At 46.3% G+C, this 23,383-nt stretch overlaps 1 protein-coding gene across 8 annotated transcripts in view; it reads left to right on the top strand.

The window, feature by feature from the left end:
• Window positions 1-23,383, top strand: part of LOC149339478 (uncharacterized) — a 156,815-nt gene that overhangs the window by 19,250 nt on the left and 114,182 nt on the right. For 6 of the 8 annotated variants that reach the window (XM_089548261.1, XM_089548265.1, XM_089548258.1 and 3 more), the window contains exons 10-21: window positions 41-218; window positions 631-745; window positions 2,274-2,467; window positions 4,277-4,367; window positions 6,409-6,451; window positions 13,814-13,923; window positions 14,350-14,484; window positions 16,600-16,713; window positions 18,553-18,663; window positions 19,783-19,905; window positions 20,584-20,765; window positions 22,968-23,132. In XM_089548261.1, coding sequence (XP_089404387.1) covers window positions 41-218; window positions 631-745; window positions 2,274-2,467; window positions 4,277-4,367; window positions 6,409-6,451; window positions 13,814-13,923; window positions 14,350-14,484; window positions 16,600-16,713; window positions 18,553-18,663; window positions 19,783-19,905; window positions 20,584-20,765; window positions 22,968-23,132 — 1,561 coding nt within the window. The remainder of the gene's footprint in view (window positions 1-40; window positions 219-630; window positions 746-2,273; window positions 2,468-4,276; window positions 4,368-6,408; window positions 6,452-13,813; window positions 13,924-14,349; window positions 14,485-16,599; window positions 16,714-18,552; window positions 18,664-19,782; window positions 19,906-20,583; window positions 20,766-22,967; window positions 23,133-23,383) is intronic. The other 2 variants (XM_089548260.1, XM_089548259.1) reach the window with 1 other exon arrangement.

Genomic DNA, 23,383 nt, shown 5'->3' with positions numbered 1-23,383 from the left:
ACCGCTGTTCACATTGGGGTTGGTGCTGTTGTTGGTGCAGTGGGTTCGCAGGCCAGTTGCCAGTCCTGTGAGGAGATGGTCTCCATGCCCGATCTGCTCTTCTGCACCGTGTGTGGTGCCCACTATCATGGCTTCTGCCTGGACCCACCCGTAGTCGTCACGCCTGCCTCCCGCCTGGGCTGGCAGTGTCCCGACTGCAAGACTTGTCAGGGCTGCAGGTGAGGATGACCTCTGGCCTGTATTGCACAATAGCTGTGCCGTGGCTGTCTTGCTTCGATACTCTTCCTGTGGCCTGCACAGGCCAGGTGGAAACGGGGTGTTTCAAGTGTCCCCCTTTAATACCTCAACTGCTGAGGTGGTATCACTGGCATCTGCAGAGGAGTAAGAGGAGATGAAAAGTGACTGGCCAAAGTAGGGTTGGCTGACCAAAACTCTCATCAGTTTTTTTTTTTGCTTTGGTGGCAGTTTTTCTCTAAGGGCACATATGAAATTGAACATTTAACCTAATAAGCTTACGCACCGTGTGAATGGTGTGCTCTTGGCTTTTCCCATTGTGTGGTGTGCTGGGATAGCGAATTGGGCTTAACGATGAGGTTCATGTTGTGTTCTTTGTTCCCTCTTCTTTTTCAGGCAAGCTGGTGATGAGGCCCGGCTTTTGACGTGTGATGCTTGCGACAAGGCATTTCACGTCTACTGCGTGAAGCCCATGGTGGCCAATGTTCCGAAGCACGGCTGGAAGTGTCAGGTAAATGCTCACAAGCTCGTTGGGAAAGACATCGTGTCACATCTTTATGTCATGCAGGGCTGCCCCATTTGTACTAACCTGCATCTTTGGGATCTAGGCTTCATGTTTTGCTTTTTAGCTCCTCTTGGTCTGAAGGCCCGATTTGATATGTGTTGCTGGTACGATCCTACAGTGTGGTGCAAAATGTCTCCAGCTAGTCAGAGCAGCCATATGCTCATGTGTTAGTGTTTAAATGCGCACATTTGTGCAGAATTCAAACTTTAAGCTGTAGTTGAGGCTGAGAGTAATTCGATATAATTATATTGTTAGACAATTTGAACATTTAATGCTGCCAAGGGGTGCATTAGTATGTGTTGAATCTACATATATCTGCATGGTTACTCATTAACTTGCAATATCAGCTGCTTGCTGCCTTGTAACTTCTAATGCAGTAGCGTTAACGAGTTCGCGTTGCAGAAAATCTGGCATCGCTGTCGGCATTGTTGACCGTGAGCGAAAAATCCCTGAAAAATCCCCATGGAAGCAACTTAGGAGACAGGTGGGCACAACCTGCCCCCCAGACTGTGAGCAAATGGCGCACCGTGGTAGATGGTTATTAATTAATGATTCGTTAGAGGTTGGTCGGCAAGAGCAATCTGGGGCGTACAAGCCCCATCGGTGGCAGCTCCTGCCATCGGAGGGCAGTGGTGCATCGCTTAACCGCAGCACCACTGCGCCAGGAGTGGTATGACGACTCCCAGGGATCTATGAATGTTAAATAGAGAATGACCAATTCACTTTATATGGGCATTAACCCATTAAGCTATCGAGTCATACGTTTGAGGCGTAGTTAATTGTCCCCTCCAATATTTTTGTGCCCTTCATTAACCATGCTGCACTCAGAGTTTGGATTTTGTTAAATATAGCATGTTAGTAAATTGGATTCTGATTGTAGAGGATAAATCATTACAGCTGGATTTCACTGCAATAAAATTTTTCTGCTGAGACATTGTTGCAGTAGTTGTGGGGCCATACTTAGTGGCAGTGACATGGATGAACCTCCCACCCCGTTTTTTTTTGCATGCGAGAAGCAGTGGTGAGGTGTGATCTGCATAGTCTTAAGGTTGAGAAGCATATTTGTTGTAGAAGAAAAAAAAACATTGCTTTTTGGTTGCTTTTTGAGGTACGGAAAGGGTGCAGTGACTCTCTCACTTCTCAGTTGACACCTCATCTGTGCCTTGATGGAATGGATGAAGGATTGAGTAAAAGAAAGAAAAGAGAAAGAGTTAGGTAGCGGAGGGCACTGGGTAAATCTCAACCACCTGGGGCTCTCTAATGTGCACTGACATTGCACAGCTTATGGGCATCTAGTTAGAGACCTTGCTCTTGCTCTTGCCTACTCTTGCTTTGACACATAGCCTGGACGCATAGTCTAGCGCTGCAGCAGTTTTGAATGGCCGTGCAGCTTTGGGTTACTTTACACACTTCTTTAGCAGGTAACATTTGTTGTTTGGTGGAACAGTACAGAGCTTTGTTTCTTTTCTTGCAGAACTGTCGGGTCTGTGGGGACTGCGGCTCGCGAACCCCTGGGAGTGGGCCCAGTTCTCGGTGGCACATGAACTTCACGGTGTGTGACAGTTGCTACCAGCAGCGCAACAAGGGCGTCGCCTGCCCGCTGTGTGGCAAGGCCTACCGGCAGTTCAGCCAGCGCGGGGACATGGCCCAGTGCAACATGTGCAGGAAGTGAGTCCCTCATTCCTCTTGGCTGGGCTGTATACTATTATACAGTAGAATCTCAGTGATACGAACCTCACGGGGTCACAATAAAATTCGTATCGTCTGAAATTTTGTTTCATCCATCCGAACAAAATTTTTATGCAGAAGCATGAAAAATGCATTCACGCAGATCTCTTTATGGCTTGACGGGTTTTATTCATGGCTATGCAGCCACTGCTTGCTACTCGCGGTGCGTACAGCGTAACTGGCGATTGCGACATCGGCGATGTGCGGGCTGCTCGTGGTGTGTACCGCATGGTTAGCAACCGCGACGTTGCTGATGTACAGGCAGTGTGATTAGTGTTTGAGGGTGTGGTCGTGGCTTGCGTGTTCGTATCATCTCGGCAGCGCAGAAGAGAATTCCGAACATCCTAAATTCCGCACATTATATCCAATGCACTCTGGCCGGGGAATTCGATGAATTCGTATCATTGTGAAATTCATATCAGCCGTGTTCGTATCACCGAGATTCTATGGTATAGGACCCCATTTTATATATCTGACTGTTAGGAGCTTTTTGGAACTTTGGTACTAGCTGGTTTGGCATTGTACTGTGTATGGCACAATAAAGATACAAATTCCGAACAGACACAGTGCAGTGCTCTACGCAGAAGGTGCCAGTTTTCATCCTGAACCTGGTTCAACAAATCATGAGTTTACTTGGTCATATTATCATGCGAATTTTCAGAGCACTTGCTTTATGGTGCATGTTTTAGTGTACGCATTACCTTTAAGTTAAAATTACGTGGAGGCAGAGAGCTGTGTTGTTTAATGTGAGCTAAGCAGTAAGTGCAAGTTGTCAAGGGTGCCTGTTTAGGTAGATTGGTGGCATCTATAGTAGTTTTATCTCTGCCTATGGCAGTGATGTTGTAAGACTTTTTTTTTACAGCAAGAGCTGTATATATTTTGGTTTTGTGAGGGGTGTCTTGGCGCAAAGCTTCAGTGAAGCTGGTCCGCGATGCATAGCTGTATGACATCACTGTTAGGAGCAATAGGTAGGTGCTTAGCACACTTGGCAAACTGGTATGACATCATAGTGTGGAGGTGCAACAGCTACCACTCCAGACTTCTCCAGGCCTCTTGGCTGCTTATGCTGATCTGCCTTCCATCACGTGCCTGAAAGCGTCTACAGATGAAGCTCGCGCTCAAAAGAATGTGCAGCAAGAGCATCGCAAACATCAGCGGGTGGAGCCAGAAGCCGCAGCAGCAGGTGCCAATCGGCCGACCGCTCACAAACAATGTTGTGTCACCTGGAATAAGGTGACGAACAAGTTTGAATAGGAGATGTGAGGCTATCTGTTTCACTACTATATCTAAACCATAAGTGACAGTTCGCACTGGAATTAACCATAAGCCAAACCGTAGCATAGCTTTGGCAATCTTTGATTTCATCATCTTTGTCTTCCTGTTCTGGGTCATTTTAATTCTGTCCTGAAATTTTCTGAACTGGGTGACTGACGGGTGCATGGTTTTTGGTAGGGGTGTGTGAATGTTCCTAAACTTTTGCTAATATGCTACTGCATATACTGCTTCATGTTGGACGACAGGCCCTGGGCAGTTATGGAAGAAACACGCTTTTCTGTATGTCGATGGTTTGTCTGTAATAGACTGAAGCAAAATAAAAGCATTTTATTTTGATCGTGCAATAAACATGCACCTCAAATTTTCGCAATTTTCTTGGGGAGAAAAAAGTGCATTTATCATGCGAACAAGTGCAGTACATTTCTGAAGGTGACGGCTACTGCAATGTATTCATCTGTTCTTTTTTCTTTCCAGATTTATTCATGTAGAGTGTGACAGCCAACTCACTAGTGCCCCCAAAGATGGTGACTACACCTGTCCAGTGTGCAGCAACACAAGGCAGCAGGTATATTGCACAGTTGTGACATAGACTATTCTTCAGGTTGCGGTTTTTAGTCATGCATGCTCATGTTTTCCAGGATCACTGTCCTTCTTTAAGAGCGACTATGTGTCGCATGCCGGGAACGTGGGTTTTCGATAGCCCTGGTATCAATGTGAAGGTCGGGTTATCGGCGACAGCACTGTAGGACTGTGCGTGTTACAGCGATTGGATCTCATCATTGTGGCATCGCTCGCAAGCGATAAGACGGGTTTGTCCATAAAAAATAAAGAGTAAAGGTGGCGGAAAGGAGGTGGTTCAGGGAGTGCGCATACTCACACCAAGCGATGCCACAGATGTTATATGGTTGTGTCCATCTGTAAGACAGTATTGTTGAATTGTGAGCGTGTGTTTGTAAATGTATGTGTCTGGCTCGTGTCGCACTCCAACAAGGTCGGCGGCAGGAGCGTTTTACGGTGTGGCATGGCACGTGATGGACAGGGCAAGATAGTGCAGCTAAGCACCATCTATATAATCCACCATTGAAGCGATACTCTGGTGCTCCAAAGAATGTCATGGTTACATCTATTCCTGATGAGAAAGACTTTTTTTTTTTGGTTAGCCATCCTCACTTTCCCTTGACTTCCATCTTGCACATAAGTGCTACTAAATAAAGTGAAATTTTCTTAGGTGCTGATGGCCACAAATAATTATTGTTTTTGCTCTTCTTTTTAATGTGCTACTACTGCATTACTGCTCCCATCTTCACAAAATCTGTCCCATAGTGTCAAGTTTGAAGCCTCGCGGTCAAAATGGAGAGGTGGAAGGAGTAATGTGGGAGGATGGTGTAGTGAGGGGAGCGCCATGGTGAAGAGGAAACTAATGCGGCCAATCAGAGCTGGTGGGGAAGACTCGCGGGAAGGTCGCCACTGACTTTCAACCAGCTGCGTGAGGATGGTGTGATCTCGCCATGTGGTTGGCACGTGCTGCACACATAGCCAGCTGATAGCCAATTGATGTTTAATATAACGCTTTCATGCACTCCAAGCAACACCGTTGCTCATTTGGTGCAGCGTTGTCAGCGTTTGACGGTTGCACACTGGCGTTTCCCACAGCGCCGATCACAACAGCCGTGAATGAATGCAGTTCGTCAACACAAATCTTGCTCCGCACATAGCCAGCCCTTGATGATGTGCATTCGATTACAATGCTGCCATGCACTCCGCGCAACATCATCGTGCGTTTGGCGTGACGTTGTCACGCATTCGATTTCAATGCTGCCATGCACTCCACGCAACATCATCGTGTGTTTGGCGTGGCGTTGTCACCGTTTGACAGCTCCACCCTGGCATCTCCTGCAGACCCAGTCACTGTAGCTGGGAGCGAATTCGGTTGAGCCGCCGTGGTGGCTCAGTGGCTATGGTGCTCGGCTGCTGGCCCGAAAGACGCGGGTTCGATCCCGACCGCGGCGGCCGAATTTCTTTGGAGGAGAAATTCTAGAGGCCCGTGTACTGTGCGATGTCAGTGCACGTTAAAGAACCCCAGGTGGTCGAAATTTCCGGAGCCCTCCACTACGGCGTCCCTCATAGCCTTAGTCGCTTTGGGACGTTAAACCCCATAAACCAAACCAAACCGAATTCGGTCGCAGAACTGGAACCACAATTCTAACGCATCAATCACATTGATTGTCCTGATTTCTTGTTTTCTGCTGAACATATTGGCTACATGGAGTCTGTTTCAACTTAGTTTCTTTTTTTCTGACCAATTTTGCAAGGGCTGGTGTTCACATGCAAACTGGATGCTGCAGAAGTGGAAAATTTTAATTGCACTGCACCAGTGGAAAATTTTAATTGCACTGCATAATGCAAAGCAGCCAGTCATAAGGGATCAGGTCGTTTTCATATTCAGGATTTTTTTTTCTTTGTTCTGATGCAAGGCCAGAAAGACTGTTGGTCCAGAAAGTACTGAGTGAAGAGGAGTTCGTAATGTTATTTGTTGCTGAATTAAGTTAGCTTCATTTTATGACTGGTGAGCATATTTGTTCATGATTCTTTTATATTTGTTTCAGGCATCGTTATTGCAGTCCAACAAGGCTGATGGATCAGTAAGATGTAAGTTGTCATTCATTACTTAAGGTGCAAAGTGCGTTTATACATAAGCTCAGACAGCTAATTACCGTATAAACGCGTGTAAGGGCTGCACTTTTTTTTCCGAATTCGAGAGCCAATTTTCGGGGTGCGGCCCATACACGCAATGTATGAAAAAAATTTTTTTTTTTTAAGTTAAAACACACCAATCAGGGAATGGGCGGCATTTATTCTACGTTCAATCGTCACTCGCGGAGTATTTCGACTCTGAGCTGGTGCTGTGCTCTGGTGCACGCTCATCCCAAAAGAAGCCGCGCAGCGTGTCCGCACTTCCATCACATATCAGAGCAGCTCTTCTTCCAGTTCGGGAAACTCGCACGGCTTGCCTCGGAAAGCGCGCTTTTTGCAGCTTGTGTTTCTCAGTGCACCCTTTTGGTTGCACGATCATCGGACGCACTTCTCGGCCACGTCGAATTCACTGTCCGCCGCACTCGACGGCAGCACGCGAAAGCCACAACCACCAAACTACGTGAGCGCGCCAATACTGATGCCGATCTAGATAGCGAAAAGTCGCGGCGGAGAAAAAAAAACAAAACACGATGATCGCACAGACACTGATGCCGATCTAGATAGCGGAAAGTCGCGGCGGAGAAAAAAAAACAACACGATGATGATGATGATGATGACTGCAGTCTCGGGCGCCATCTATGGACAATTTTTGGAAGCTCTTGTGTGCGTGCTTGGCCTCTGCGATCAAGCGCGCCGCGATCGAGCGCACCGTTGTTCGCAGCCGGAGCCGATCGCGGAGGCCACGGCGAGTGCATTTAGAAGGCTATTCCCGCCTGGGTCATGGAAAGTTCGGGTGCGGCCCTTACACGGATTTATTTTTTTTTTTAAACATTTCCTTCGGGAAAACGGGGTGCGGCCCATACATGGGTGCGGCCCTTACTCGCATTTGTACGGTATTTAGAAGAAAGAAATGTTAACATTTTTTTTTTCCTCTTAGACATGTGATGAAATTTTAGCTCACACTAAATTCAAATGAAATAATGCGTAATGATGACAAGAAGTGCTTCGATTCGATTCGAGTCAGTTTCATTTTGTGTGTTTCGAGTGTCGATTACTGGAAGCTGTACTTGGAATGAAAGGAAATGAAAACCCAACTGTAAAGCTGCTTGTACTTGAAGGCATTTCTACTCTTCTTGCACAATTAATGGCTTTCAATTCTAAGTGGATTCGAAGCAAGTAGTGGTTTGCGTTAAATAATTTTGCATCATATGTTTTGAAGTTTTCGGTGGATAAAAAAAAAAAGTTGAATGGCACAGGCAGGCATTTTCAAGCCTGTTTTTTTTCCGATGCAAGCTTCCTCTACTAGAGCAGCTTCGTTTTTCGATACCTCATACCACATGGCCATCACTGCGATGTCTTGTGCCACATGTTCTGATTGGTAATACAGTTTAACCTTATTATAAAAAAATCATAAACATGTTAAAAGTCGTAAACAATTTGATATAGCCAAAATTCCTAACATAATGGTTTGTCAAGAACGCACAGAGAGCAATGCAGTTTAATCATGAAGGGACAGCAACTCAGGTGACTTTCTGAGCGGAAGGAGACCTTTTGCGATCTTTTAGTGCCATTTTGGAGGCGTTCACGGTGATCCTGGAGGCCGCGAAATACTGAGTGCCAAAAGCCAGTTAGGTTGGCTTCCTGCAAAGTGCCACCTAACACGCAGTGGTGACAGGCTAAATGCCTCCTAAGTGTGGCTTCTCCGCATTACACTACGGTGTCTTGTGGGAAATGGTGTGCCGTAGTGAAAGCTACTGCCATATTTCACCACCTCTGTAACAGTCAATGTGACTGCAGTATGGTGAGTGCTAGGCTACTGCCATCTACACTGCTGCTTCTGAGACGCTGATAATGGGTGCAAGAAGCGCAAATACGTGTTGACCTCCTGGCTACTAAACCGCCCACTCCGGTGCACTGTTGCCGAGTGGCGTGAACCATGACGCAAACGCTTGCCGCACCACTGGTCACTCGTATGGTACGGCGAAGCCATCGGCCTGCCATTTGAGTGGTCACGGCATGGCACTGGAGAGTTCAATATATCCACTTTCTGTCCCACCGTGTTTGTTGTATAAAATAAAAAATTGCATGCATAAAAAATATTTACCATGAGTTTGAAATTGTCAGTAATTAGCAATATCCTAGTTTGATACGTCACAGTTTGACTGTAGTACTTGCCAGCTATGAAATAGGCGTCATCATCATCATGCTTCACCCATTTGTTCCATGCTTCCAAATGCTTCTAAGCAGTAGTACTGCAGTCGTGACTGTGCATTGCATCCAGATGAACCAAGAGATAGAAATGCTTTTGTCAGTGTCGCCAATGGCAGCTATATGTAGCCACGAACAAAGACGAGAAGGTAACCAAGGCAGCTGAGCATGTCTCTAAACCAAAGCGTGGGGAGCGCTACTGCCTTTCAAACAGTGATGGACGTCGAGCGTGCTGCCTAGAATGGAAAAGAGAAGCAGTTGAACGCAGTGGCGCATGAAGTACAAAAAAGTGGCAAGGAATGTGGAGCACACTGTCCAGGTGGTGGCTCCCCAAGCCATGACGACAGCAGGGGAACAAGGCACACTACCTAGCTTGAAAAACAGCAGCGGGTGCCGCCAGCAGCACGTGTAAGCAGCAAATGGGGGGCCGAAACCAGAGTTCAGTTACTACCATCTGTGAGCCTTACAAAAATGTGCTGTTCCTGCAATGCATTCTGTGGTTACAGATACTCTCGATAGTGAAATAAATTGCATTTTTTTGTTTGGCTCGATAGTAGGGGTGTGCGAATATCCAATTTTCCAAATACGAATCGAATACGAATACTTAGCTCCGAATATCGAATCGAATATCGAGTAATGAAGGACAGACGCATTTAACCACTACAAAACATTTACAGTCGACGACCGAAAATTCGGACGCCTAATTTTTCGGACATGCTTGATTATTCGGACTTTTTCGCGGCACCGCGACATGACCCATAGAGCCAATGTGTAAGAGCGCTTGAAATTTCGGATGCACCGCTACTGACCACTTGATTTTTCGGACCTCGTTCGCACTCGCCGCCAGTACCCAAGCCGCCATATAATGTGTACAGTGGAACCTCATTAATTCAGACTGCAGGAGATATCGAAAACTTGATCAAACAAAACGAAATTGAAGCTGAAAGGGAGCCTCTTGCGATGCTGAAATTCTGCGCGAGTCGGCACATTGCGCTCGCGTGTTTTCGAATTCGTACTGTCCTTGAATGTTTTCCGCCGCACGAACTTGAACCGTAGTCTGAGTTCACGGAACTCATCTGTGCCGAGTCTTTAGTCCCGAACACAGAACGCGAATACGATCGCGGAGCGCTTGATCGCGGAGGCTACGCGCACGCCGTGGCCTCCGCGATCGAAGCGCGCTTCGGGCGCGCCGCCGGATCTTATCGCGCCGCCAGATCTTATCGCGGCCGCGATCTGCTCCGGCGCTTCGCCGTTCGCGGAGGCCACGCGCGCGCACCGGAGCTTCCAAGTGCCGTTTATGGATGGCGCCGTGGTCATTATCATCAACGTTTTTCTCGGTCGCGATTTTCCGCTGTTCACATCGGCATCAGTATCGCCAGCTCCAGCCTTTCGTGGCGTGTTAGCATGCTAGTTAGCGCGTTCGCCGTGATAGTGGCTTTCGCGTGCTGTCGCCGAGCTTCACAGTTTTAGCGCGTTGGCAAGCACCTTAAGCTACACGGCTGGGAGTTAGCTTTCGAACGCGGTCAGTAAGCGTGCGGCGGGCGGGAAATTCGACGTGGCCGAGAAGTGCGTCCTATGATGGTGCAACCAAAAGAGAAACACAAGATGCAAAAAGCGCGCTTTCCGAGTCAAGCCGTGCGAGTTTCCTGAACTGGAAGAAGAGCTGCTCCTCTGTGTGATGGAATTTCGGAGCAACGGCTACGCGTTGACAGCGGACATGCTGCGCGGCTTCTTTTGGCATGAGCGTGCACCAGAGCGCAGCACCAGCTCAGGAGTCTAAATACTTCGCGAGTGACGATTGAACGTAGAATAAATGTCGCTCATTCCCTGGTTGGTGTGTTTTTACTTGAAAAAAATTTTTTTTTCGCATATCGCGTGTATGGGCCGCACCCCGAAAATTGGCCCTCGAATCTGGGAAAAAAAAAGTGCTGCCCTTATACGCGTTTATACGGTATTTCGCGCGGCGAAATATAGTCATGAGGAGCTTTAGAATGTGTGCAATACAACTGGCCGCTTTCTTCGGCATAGTGGTAATAAGTTCGTGATTTTTTCGGTGAAATTTGATTTTCCGGACTGCCCGATTTTTCGGTCGTTTTCGCGGTCCCTAGAGAGTCCGAAAAATCGGTCGTCGACTGTATTTGAGCACCCAAGAACATCACAGTGCAACTATCAATGAGTAAAAATACACAAAAGGTGTGTGTGGCTGCACAAAAAGTCTCAAAGTCTAGAACATTATTCTTGGAGGAGTGGAAATATCAAAGAAAATGACTAGTACACAGAATTGATTAAGGCTAGCATTCCATAAGCACAAAAACGCGTTGCTGGGATGCAGCAGCTTTGCGGATGGCTTTCCACAGCCTTGGTTCGCCATGGAACGAATCAGAGTCGGACGCTCATTGGGAGGTATAGGAGCTCACCAGCACAGTCAGCTACGGCATGGCCTAACGTTACGCAAGGCTCTGGGCGCCGCCATGTTGCTATATCTATGTCGATAGGACTTGCGGACTGAAATGAACGCCTGTGCTCACTATCGAATATTCGGCCAAATAGGAATATTCGCGTCGGATCAAATATTCGACAAAACACGAATACTTGGTTTCCGAATCGAATACGAATGCTAAAAATATGTTATTCGAATTATATTCGAAAATTTCGAATATTCCCACACCCCTACTCGATAGTGAAATAAATTGCATTTTTTGGTTGGCTTTAAGTGTCATCGCCAAATATTTTTGGTATTTCCTGGATGGACCATGGCAAAGTAAGGCGTAGAAAATGCCATGCTTCTCCTAGCCACATTGACTGTGCAGCATAAAATAGGTACAGGAGGCAGGAATCCCATTGGTGCATTCCTGGCGCGATGTAGACTAGCATGTCATTGTCTTGTTTCACGCCGTACATTCAGTATGACCGTTGACCAGCTGGCCTGAAACAGACTTCTGTCCAAGTCAGTCTGCCTGCTAAGTAAATCCAGTTGAATCCAAGATGGTGCTTTTTACGGCAGCAAAAAGTCGGCTGGTTGTGGCAGGGACTAAATGGAACTGAAAAATCGAACTTTTGGACCGCAGGAGTCCGAGAGTGTGGGGTGCATGACTCTTCCTCTTGTAAGTCTGAAACATCTCGCAGTCGAATCTCGCTTCAACGAATTCACGAGACCGTGAAAATTTTTGTTACAGCGGAAGCTTCGTTGTCATGAAATCAGAGTATTGACAGATTGGACTGGATTGTTCATGAACATCGTTTATTTTCCAAAAGCCTGCCATCTTCGATCTTTCGCCGTTTCAAAGTCGGCGCCATGGCGCAATTTTCTTGGTACTCCAGAGATCGTGGACAGTGGATGCGTTCATGTAATAAATTCGCCCGCTACATTTGCTGTCAAAACTAATATTTTTTCGTACATGTTTTAAAAGCGTCCCTGCTTTCATCCTGTGAGAACCTGTACTGAGACCGCGTTGCCCGAAGGATTTTCGGTGTGGATTAGGCGCAAGTTTACATTGAGTAGCGGTCACTTGTGCTTCAAAATCAATGCTGTAGATGATGAGCCAGAAATGCTGTTTCGACGCGGCCGACTTAAAGGGGCTGTGAAACACTGCTTGGGGGGATACCGGCTATACTTCAGGTGGATTCTTTATGTCGCACAGATGCTGACTTAAGAAGAATTACAGGAATCGATGCACAGGAACGGGAGTTATTCAATGAAAAAATTTCAAAATACAAGCAAACAAAACGCTGCCCTCAACTCGATTTTGGCGGGGCTTCCCACTCCTATTTCGCTCTCCCAATGACGGCACCTGGCGCAACCAATCAAAACGGCCTGCCAGAGCACGTCGCGGAAGTTTGCACTCCATGGTTGCCTGCTCTCTGTAACTCGTTCTTGCTGAGACCGGCAGCGTCGTTTCCATACCAGAGCGCCCCTGGTGGTGTATTTTTTATTTTACTTGCTTTTGCTGGGCTTTTATCTAAGACAAACAAGTTGTTTTTGTTGATCTCATATTAAACGCAGACAGGTGACAAAATGTGTCTCTATTCACACAATTTGCAGTATATTTACTGTTTGTCCGATCATCAAGCTCGCGCCAGGTGATGTCATATCCGCTGCTAAAATCCCGCCACTGTGTGGCGACACCATCAGAGCCATGAATTTGTTTTCGGGAGGACATTAAAATATTAAAAAACGTAATATACGCGGTATTACCGACGATAATAGCACCATTATAACTAACTGTATGCGATCAACAGGCAAAACAGCCAACTAAGATTGTGTTTCTGGGCCCCTTTAAAGTGGCCGACTTAAAGCGGCCGACCATGCGTTGGAACCATCGCAGCCAACGGCGGGCCCCTAATCATACCACGTGATTTAAAGGGGCAGTCTTGGGCCAGTCGTGCGTATTGTTATTGGAGCGAAAAAGATTCTGCATTTTCGGGGGAACGCGAGGCTGTCGAAGTGTGCTTTAGGGAGAGGAGGGCTAGGCCTACATACCTGCAAGAATACGGGACAGGTGTTAGAATAGGTTCGTGTTACGGGAGCCCTACCGAAGCGCAGGTACGATGGAATTTGCACTTTCCAGAGTCGTAGCAGCTGTTTTAACTGCAATTTTTACTAACTTTACGAGCATTGTCGACTTTTATACACTTTATTATTTATGGTTTATGGGGGTTTAACGTCCCGAAGCGACTGAGGCTATGAGGGAACGTCAGAGTCAGCTGTCTATGGAGTGTTGCCGCCGAAAAAGAAGACCTAACCAAATGCATGAAAGAACAGGTGAAGATCTATAGAACACACCAAAACACAAAGTTGAATTAAAAATTTTCTTTTTAGTTAAAAATTTTTTTTTTTTTACTCGCACCTCCATTCTGGGGCTGCTGACTTGCATGGACTGCATACTTTAGGTTGCAGTAAGCTGCATGGCTGGGCCAAATGAATGTATTATTCAGGTATCTATTGACAGCAAGAATTTACCATACCTCAGGGAAATATTTGGGAGCTCAGTCCAGTAGCCTATGCATTTCCTTTCTTTTCTATCTTTTCAGGGCTTTTTATTTGATTGACTTTCCCACAGTTTGTGTTTGTAGCGTGGTTTACATTTACTTCTCTTTTACTCTTTTCAGTGCGAACGCCGACGTCGGACGGCTCACCCGATTACATGTTTAGCCCACAGAAAGACATTGCAGCATGTGGCAATGATGACTCACGTTCCAGCAATGACAATGATGTCCAGGTAAGTCGTGTTGCTTCGTATACTGCAAATTTAATAGAGTTATACAACTGGCCTGCAGATGGACTGAGGCGTGTGCTGGCAAGGAGACAGCTAAACAAAGAATGGCAAATATCTTATGGGTTTCATCTGGTTTCTTATGTTTGTGCTGCTGCTTGGCAGCATTGCAGAGGGGCAGTTGACTCCCTTCGACATGTAAATTTCACTGTAGATACTTCTTGACATTATCAACTCGAGTAAAAAGGGTCATGAAAAATTACTTGCATGAAGCATCCACTAATAGCACTTTTTTTTTTGTTTAGAGCTGCAGTTAGGTGTGGCCTTGAAATGTGTACGAAATCTCAGTCTGAGCATTTTTGCTTGACCTTCACCTCGTGACAGCTTTGCATTTCTGGAGTGAATGTTTTGTTTTCTTCTTTTGCAATGCAGCAGCAGGCATCTTCAGCAAGCATGCAGTCTCCTGAGAATGAGGCAAAGTTTCCTCCTCCGTCTCATCATTCGTTGGGAAAGCCACCATTTGCCCGCTTTCCAGGAAAGCGGAGATTCGGTGTTGGGCGTACTAGAGTGAGTAGAATCGTGGTCACATATTTTAGGTTGCATTAGTGTATTCCGCTTCGTTTTGGTGGGTGACACTGTCAAATCCCTGCTTGTAGAGCACTTCACAGGGGTAGCACAACTTGGCCACTGGCATCATTTTGATGCTGATGAAAGTCTCAGTGACAGATTGTGCCAGAGGCAAGAAGACGTGCCATAAGATTCAGGTACCCTTGCCTTCAGCATGCTTGGGAGCTATGGAGGGTTGTCAAGTCATCGCCTAATAGATTGTAGATGTTTTGTGTTTTCATTGGCTCCTGCGTTAGCTAGTGGTGAAGGTTACTGGTGTGTCTGACGTCATGCATACATGGGGCTGCCATGTGCCCCCCGATGGCTGATGTCATAGTTTACATTCCTGATCGTTGCACCTGCTTATGATCAGCTGTAAGGTGGCAGGTTAAAGGTGCAGTTAAGAGGACTCTGAACTCGTCTTTTTGCCACGGGAAATCAATCTACACGTTCCGAGCATTCTTAGAAACTTCGATTTATTGCCCTGTGTGGCTGATTTCTCTAATTAAATCGAATTAACGTCCGGCTCCCGCCTTTTTTTTTTTTTTTAATTCTCCCCGTAGGGTGGGCGGAGTCGGCCAACGCGTGGAGTGCCTTTCACCCAGTCCCGTGGCGGCTTGCCACTCTGCCATCGGCGGAGTAATACGCAGTAATCCGTAGTAGCAAGTAGTCCGCGTGTATTTTTATTTTTGTGGGCTTATTTTGCGGCTATATTATCTGTGAATGAAACTATTTATTCACGGAAGCATCGCCGCCGCGGTGGCTCAGTGGTTATGGTGCTCAGCTGCTGACCCGAAAGACGCGGGTTCGATCCCGGCCGCGGCGGCTAGAATTTCTTTGGAGGAGAAATTCTTGAGGCCCGTGTACTGTGCGATGCCAGTGCACGTTAAAGAACCCCAGGTGGTCTAAATTTCCGGAGCCCTCCACTACGGCGTCTCTCATAGCCTTAGTCGCTTTGAGACGTTAAACCCTATAAACTAAACTAAACTTATTCACGGAAGCCTAAAAAACAAAATAAAGCGAAAGCAAAGCCTTCACGGAACTGGCTGAAAGGCACTCCACGCGTTGGTTGACTCCGCCCTCCGTACGGGGAGAATTGGAGAATTGATGGGAGCCGGACGTTAATTCTCCTTTCAACCTTTCAATACCTCCCTGTTTCGCTCATCTTCTCGACTCACAAGAAACCGAATTATAACATTTACAGCGAAAGATTGGTGCAGTTTTCAGGAGCCAAGGTTTGGAATGCTTTACCCCCAGAAATAAAACAGTCCCATGAAACAAATAGAGCACTGCGAACATACTTCATGAGCCTTATTTGACATATGTGACAGTTGTCTTCGGTTTGTGTCGGTTGCACCATGTTGTTCATGAAAGATTTTTTTCATTCTGCTGTAAAATGCACATTATTTTATTTTTTCCTTGTTGTATGATGCATTTGGGTCTTTCGCCGGGATTTTGTGCTTTTCATTTTTCGCAAGTCCTGTGTCATTGCCTTCATATATTTTGTTTCTGAACCCCACACTAGCCTCTGGCTATGGGTTCAGTCTGTTTTGGTAATTTATATGGCAAGAGTAGAAATAAAATGAGTGAATGAATGAATGATTTAATTAGGGAAATCGGCCACACAGGGCAATAAGTCGGAAGTTTCTAAGAATGCTCGGAACGTGTAGATTGAGTTCCCGCAGCGAAAAGACGAGTTCAGATTCCTCTTCACTGTACCTTTAATGGAAGCTTAAGGGAAGCGCAACCATGAAATTTAGCCAAGCCCAGTTCACTATACATGACATTGAGAGTATAGGCCCCTGGAAGCATTTGGTTCCGGTTATGTTTTTGGCACTTTCTCAAGTTTGCTCTTTTCTTTCTATAACTGGACTTGGCATCGACTTCACTCTGGCATGGACTTCACTCATAATTATGTAATTGCCTGTGTGCTACCTAAACGGCTAGTAATACAGTAAGCTTCTCTATCTCTAGACCATGGTAAGGTGACTTTACTGTGACTTGGAACACTTGACATGTGGTTGGAAAGAGGTGTGTGACTTCTACACCAGAGGTCAATGTGCTGCTTGTTTTCAGGCAACTGGTGGAAAGTTTGCTGCAAAACGAAGAGCGAAAGCAGCGGAGCTCCGTAGGAAGCGTGGACCAAAACCCAAGCTCAAGTCTTATTACCCCTCCTGGAACGTTTCTCAGGTCTGGCTCATTGCCATTTTGTGGTTCATTGTGGTGGTTCATTGCCATCTTGTTTGTTCTTCGTGGGAAACTTTATTTTAGCTAGAGTGTGTGGCTCGTATGCTACAAAAAGTGCAGTTTTAAAGCAGATGAATTCTTGCATGGCAAAGCAAGTAAGCTATGGGACGTGCGGGAGGCGCATGGCTACGCCAAGACCATGAGTGGAGGTAAATTGTAGTTCGAAGTGAGGGCCATGCATTTGCAACTAGCACTTCATAATTGACTGTATTGTAACAGTAGGTTATGCCACTTATCTTATGAGAGCCATAGCAGAGTGTAAACATTAACATGTCACCAGTTTCAAGATTGGTTAGTTTGGTTTTCGGCTCGTAACACCACTAGGCATACTTGTAGAAACTAGTGCTAACGGAATGCTTGCCATGTACATTTGGGAGCTCTGTCTTCTTTAACCTTCATCTCATCGTTTCGGGCCCTGCATTATAACAGTCCCAGAAGTTGCATGTTTACCTTTGCCTCTGGACTAATCCCACCACATGCGCTTTCTGCTGATGTGCTGACAACGGTGCAGTCATGTAATGCAGAGCTCTTGCTGAGGTTGCCGTGCTATGTGTTGTCTCTGCGCGGGGCACACTCTGCACTGAGGGAAAGCACCCCTTACAGGCTACTCTTTCATGTGTCGTTCACTGTATGGAATTATATGAGAGTTGAAAATGACCGGGTTTGACTTTATGGGATTATAGAGTGGGGAGTATTTAGAGCTGTAAACCCATTTACTGATGAGCGTACTAAAGAGCAGTACAGTCGAACCCCGCAATTACGAAACCGCCGGGGCAGGAAAACCTTTTCGTTGTCGTGAGAATTTCGCTGTCGCGAAAATAGACAAATAAGCACACCCATTACCTTGCAGAACGAAAATTTAATGAAAAAAGTCGCTTATTTTGCTCTGCTTGACATTGCTGTGCAAGAGCTTGACGACTCTGGCTTCGCAGCTTGATAAGCTATGCATAGCTTCGTCGTCGTCGTGGTCGCCGAGAAAAGTCCGGATAACGTCAAAAGCATCAAGCACATCACGCGAGCTTACTTGCTTACCTTGTGCTTGGTTTTCGCAATCTTTGTCGTCACTCGTCGTCACTCGTCACTCGTCACTCGTAGTCGCCAACAGACGGGCTAGCGAAAATCCGCTTTCAGCGGGCAAAAAAAAAAGCTTTGCTATCATCATCATTACCGAACCAACCGAAAGTAAACAAAAATGGCTGCGCCGGTGCTTGTTGGCAGGTGAAATGAACGGGCCCGACTTGTCGGATGAGTGTGCTGCTGCAGTTTTGCCCATTCTATGTTCCCGACTGGCTGATGTGCCGAAAAAATGTTGCAGATCACTGCCTCAAACTTTCGTTAATGCGGGACTGCTTTTTAAAAACCCTTCGCTGTTGAGAGGGGACAAATGCATTGAACCCTATGGGAGTTCGCCGGGGGCGCCGGAATTTTTCGTTGCCGTGAGAATTTCGTTCTTGAGGGCTTTCGTTATTGAGGGGTTCAACTGTAACAGGAAAGTTGTGCTCTTCTGAAGGTGATACAAAAGTTGTCTTTGTTTTATTATTTTCCACTGGGCTGTGTGTTTCGAGAAAAAAGATATTCTGGTGTGCTGTTAATCGAATGACACTTGCAATGTGACAGTGATGAAGGTTTAGGACAAAAAAGTCTTTTTTGCATCTTATTATGCAATATCATGCACTGCATCTGAAAGGGGCTTTTGTAACAACTCAGTTGCTGCGAGGGTTGGTGCAAGTTGTATGCTGGAGTCTCCTTTGGCTCACGTCTGCCTTTGATGTGTGCTCGCAGGGAACCACTGCTGCCACTCCCGAAGCCAAAGAAATGAAGCAGGAAGATGAACCAGCCAGGGACAACAAGATGGTCATCTTCTCGGCTAACGATGAATTTGTTTTGAGTCAGGTAAAGAAGCCAGTAGCTTCTGGTTTTTAAACCTAGGTGTGTCGCAGGCGAGACTAGTTGGGAAGCACTGGTGATAGCTAGAGTTATCAAGGTGGATAGCAATTACCAAGATTGATGGATATTACCGTTGGGTGCGATTTCTGTAGCACAAATCTTGCAGGAGCAAAGCATGAAATGGGGAAGGATCTGTGTGGCTGTTATTTTAGATTTCCCACATTTTCAAAAAAAGAAAAAGCTAAGCAGAGCAGATTTGTTGGGGTGTAACTTTTGGATTTTTTTTTCATTCCCAGTGAGTGGTACAAATTTTATGACTTTCATCCATGCAATGTAGAGAACATGTCTGGGATCCTATTCCATAGTTCTACAGCTGAATTGTGCTTATTTTGCGTTTTTACATTGACTACCTCATTCACTCAAAATTGTGGCAGGTACCGCTGAATATGTCATAGGAGGATGCTTGTTCTTTGGGAAGTCTTCTGTTGCATTTATCGAATTAGGAAGGATAGCTGAGAACTGGGTTTTAGGCACTATAGATGATGCCTATCGAAATGTGAATCTTGTGCTGGCAGGCACTGTCCATTTTGAAGTCAGCCCACCCTAAACATACCGAGTACTGATGTGTGGAGAACTGGGTAAAGGCATCCAGTTGTCTGGCTATATAGCTCCCATATGAAGACTTCAAACTTCTGTTATCATGGCTAAAGTGGAAACAGTTAAACTGAACAAACTTTTCTGCGTGCTTGAAGAGAATGCCTTCTGGGCCTTGCAGTATTGGCACTGCATGGTCACTTGTTCAATTCCTGCTTCTAAGCAGAAGTGTCATTGCAATGTATTTCAAGTAAATAAGAGCCTGGTTCACTGTAAATTTTGATTGTATTCTGCAGTTTGAAGTGATGCTTTGTTGTTGTGATGAAGTCAGTTTTTATGTCAGGCGACAGTAACTCACAATGCAACAGAGCAGTGTCTCAGTAAAGCAACGCCTTCAAAGGCAGATGAGGGGGGAAGCAAAGTTGTGACCTCCTGTTTGCACATACATGTGTTGCATACACATAGTGTTGGGGGGTGGACCACAACTGTTGCATTTTTTTTTTTGGTCACTTTTGAAATCGTCTTTTTCAGGACCTGTGTGCAATGTGCGGCAGCTTTGGACGAGACGAGGAAGGCAGGCTTCTTGCGTGTTTTCAGTGTGGGCAGTGCTACCATCCTTACTGCGCCAATGTCAAAGTGAGTGATAAAAAAAAGGTCAGAGTTATTTGTTCACATTCTTTTCCATCATTATGTCCCTGCAGCCTTGGTTCCAGGGTTTTGTTGGTCCATTTGCAGTGAATGCACCATAGTTGCATGTAGTGTGAAAAGCATTACTGTGCTCCTATTCTTAATTTGACCCCTCGAGGGACTAATCCCCAGAAGTGCTTACCGCTTCAACCACTTCTGGTGCTAAAGCAGCAGTAGTGGTTGTCGCGCTCATGTGCAGCGACTTTGTGTAGCTCGGTCTGCCGTCAAGATAGGAACATGCTCATCGCTTTTGAAAGACACTCAGGTTGGGGACTTCATTTTTTTGTGCATGGGCTCCACCAGTCCGGGTGGGGCTACAGAAACTGACATGTGCACTAGTTCTGGAACAGCCGCTTGGGAGATCAGGGCAATTTGAACATATCTGTAGTCATGTAACAGCTGCATTCAAAAGTAGTGACCACAAAGTGAGGCCTTTTTGCTTACGATTAAGAATATATTTTCTATATATTATCTGTGTTTATAAACACAATGCTGCGGGATGCACATATTGCAGAAATGTACGAAGCGGCGAAATGGCTTGTGCCTTCCTGTACAGACAGTCCTCTTGTTTGTTGGTCGTGGCAGTTTGTAATGATGTGCGCAGACTCTCAAATCATCGTTATGTTTTTTTTCTCTCGATGCCAGCTGACAAAGATGATCTTGAAGAAGGGGTGGCGCTGTCTGGATTGCACCGTGTGCGAAGGCTGTGGCCAGCCACACGATGAGAGCCGGCTGCTGCTTTGCGACGAGTGCGACACCAGCTACCACACGTACTGTCTGTCGCCACCACTTGAGACCGTGCCTCAGGGAAACTGGAAGTGCCGCTGGTATGGGCTGAGCCAGCTGTTCTTTCCTTTGCCTCGTGTTGGGCTTTTCGTCAGATCCATTGGGAACCTCATTTATGTGATTTCAACTGTACAACATGAAGCCTAATGTTAGGCCTAATAGTAGCATTCTAGCCATGGGGCACAAGGGCCACTGAACATCAGAGAACATCAGAGAAGCAAAAACAAAACTAAGCGGTTGAACTGTTCTCGGAGACAGGGCCGTCTGTTCATCGTCATCTCATGTTGTCACGCACGTCAGGTGTGTGAGCGATTCAGTAGCATGGAACTCTGGTTTTCAATAGGGCTATTTTTACGATATCTTGCTGCTCCGATTGTGCCTGTGCGCAGCCTCCCTTCGGGAGCCCGTTCGAAAACTGGTGGGAGACCCGCTGTGTCCGTATTAGCGAATGTCCGGCGTTGTAGACTTACTTAGGTGTTGGCTGGGACCAAGCTAGCAGTTCGAATTTTCCTAATTTTCGAATTAGCAGGGGTTGAATTAACGAGCTTTTTCTGTATTTCAAACATTCTGTATGTGCCGCATTTTATGATTCTGTTGGGAGCTCCATCCCGTTGCGCTGGGTGTATTGGGAGCACTGTTTCAACTTTTTTCCTGTTGCAACATCCTAAGGATGATGGAAGTGTGGGGTGAAATGAAAAAAACGATGATAAATGAAGAAAACTTTGGCTTGTGCTAGGGATATCATGCAGCTGCCCGGGCGGTACTGCTCGGTGCTTCTACCAGTACTATTCTACATTCTGCAAATGTTAGCATCTCCCACTTACGCAGAGATATTAGCCAGAGATATTTTCTGCAAAGCGTCCTCTTTCCTTCTCTCTCTCTCTCTCTCTCTCTCTCTTTTTTTCAAATTACAAATTTCAAGCCAACTTATTCACTGCTGCCAGTCACTATCTTTATCTGAAGAGTACATCACAGGCTCTTGCCTCCAAGTCACATTTTGTTGCCATCATACTGTCATTCTTCAGTACCACCATCAGTGATAGTGCATCTTCATTTTCTTCCCACAGCCTCATTTCCTTTTCACTTTTTCTCACTCAATGACTGTACAAGAACTTCAGATTTAGTTTCACTCTTGGTTGCACTGATAGGGGGTGTCAGGTTTGCCACAAAATGACATTTTTGCTTTCCAACCCCCTCCCTCTTCCTCCGTCTATATACCGTATAAACACGTGTAAGGGCCGCACTTTTTTTTCCAGATTCGGGGGCCAATTTTCGGGGTGCGGCCCATACACGCGATGTACGAAAAAAAAATTTTTTTTTAAAGTAAAAACACACCAATCAGGGAATGAGCGGCATTTATTATACGTTCAGTCGTCACTCACGGAGTATTTCGACTCAGAGCTGGTGCTGAGCTCCGGTGCATGCTCGTCTAAAAGAAGCCGCGCAGCATGTCCGCTGTCAACGCGTAGCCGTCGTTCCGCACTTCCATCACATAGCAGAGCAGCTCTTCTTCCAGTTCGGGAAACTCGCACGGCTTGCCTCGAAAAGCGCGCTTTTTGCAGCTTATGTTTCTCAATGCACCTTTTTGGTTGCACGATCATCGGACGCACTTCTCGGCCACGTCGAATTCCCTGTCAGCCGCACGCTTGCCGTGTTCGAGAGCTAACTCCCAGCCATGTAGCTGATAAGGTGCTTGCCCATCGTGTTAAATCTAAGTTACTCGGCGGCAGCACGCGAAAGCCACAACCACTACAACTGCGATAAACGCGCGAACACGCCACAAAAGACTGGAGCTGGCGATACTGATGCTGATGTAGATAGCGAAAAGTCGTGGCGGAAAAAAAAAAAAAAATGACGATGATGATGACTGCAGCCTCGGGCGCCATCCATGGACGGTTTTTGGAAGCTCTTGTGAGTGTGCTTGGCCTCCGCGATCAAGCGCTCCGCGATCGAGTGCTCCGTTGTTCGCAGCCGTAGCTGATCGCGGAGATCACGGCGTGTGCATTTAGAAGGCTATTCCCGCCTGAGTCATGGAAAGTTCGGGTGCGGCCCTTACACGGATTTATTTTCTTAAAAATATTTCCCTCGGGAAAACGGGGTGCGGCCCATACACGGGTGCGGCCCTTACACGCGTTTATACGGTAGATGTTGTATTTGGAACACGGGTTCACTTACCTCCTTTTTAATCGAGTGTCTCTTGATGTGTGATGAGTGCTTTTTTTTCTTTTTTTGCGCCTTGCCAGGTGTGTCGTGTGCCTCCAGTGTGGGGCAACAGACCCGGGCTTTGGCTCACAGTGGCAGAACAACTACACCCAGTGTGGCCCCTGTGCCAGCCAGACGTCCTGTCCGTTGTGTCTGCTGAAGTACCAAGAGAATGACCTTGTCATCCAGTGCGTCCAGTGTGAACGGTGAGTGGCTTCACCACATGGCAGAATTAATTTTCCTTGATTTCCCCATTTTTTGGGTTAAATGTCTTTCCTAGCTTTTAAGTAAAACCTCATTAACTCAAAGTCATTTGGAGTGTGAAAAGTATAGCAATTAACCAGGTTCTCGAATTAGCCAAGCTTGGCAAAAAACCCAAGCAAAAATCTTGCTTCAGGGGTGCGCCACCTTAAGGGGGGACACCCCTCTTAGAACTATTTTTTTTATTTATGGACAG

The sequence above is a fragment of the Amblyomma mixtum genome, chromosome 6 (genome assembly GCF_055824585.1).
Source record: "Amblyomma mixtum isolate Tamu chromosome 6, ASM5582458v1, whole genome shotgun sequence".
Lineage (NCBI taxonomy): Eukaryota > Metazoa > Arthropoda > Arachnida > Ixodida > Ixodidae > Amblyomma > Amblyomma mixtum.
Note: the sequence above shows the minus strand (reverse complement) of the source record. Positions and strands in the feature narration are given on the sequence as shown.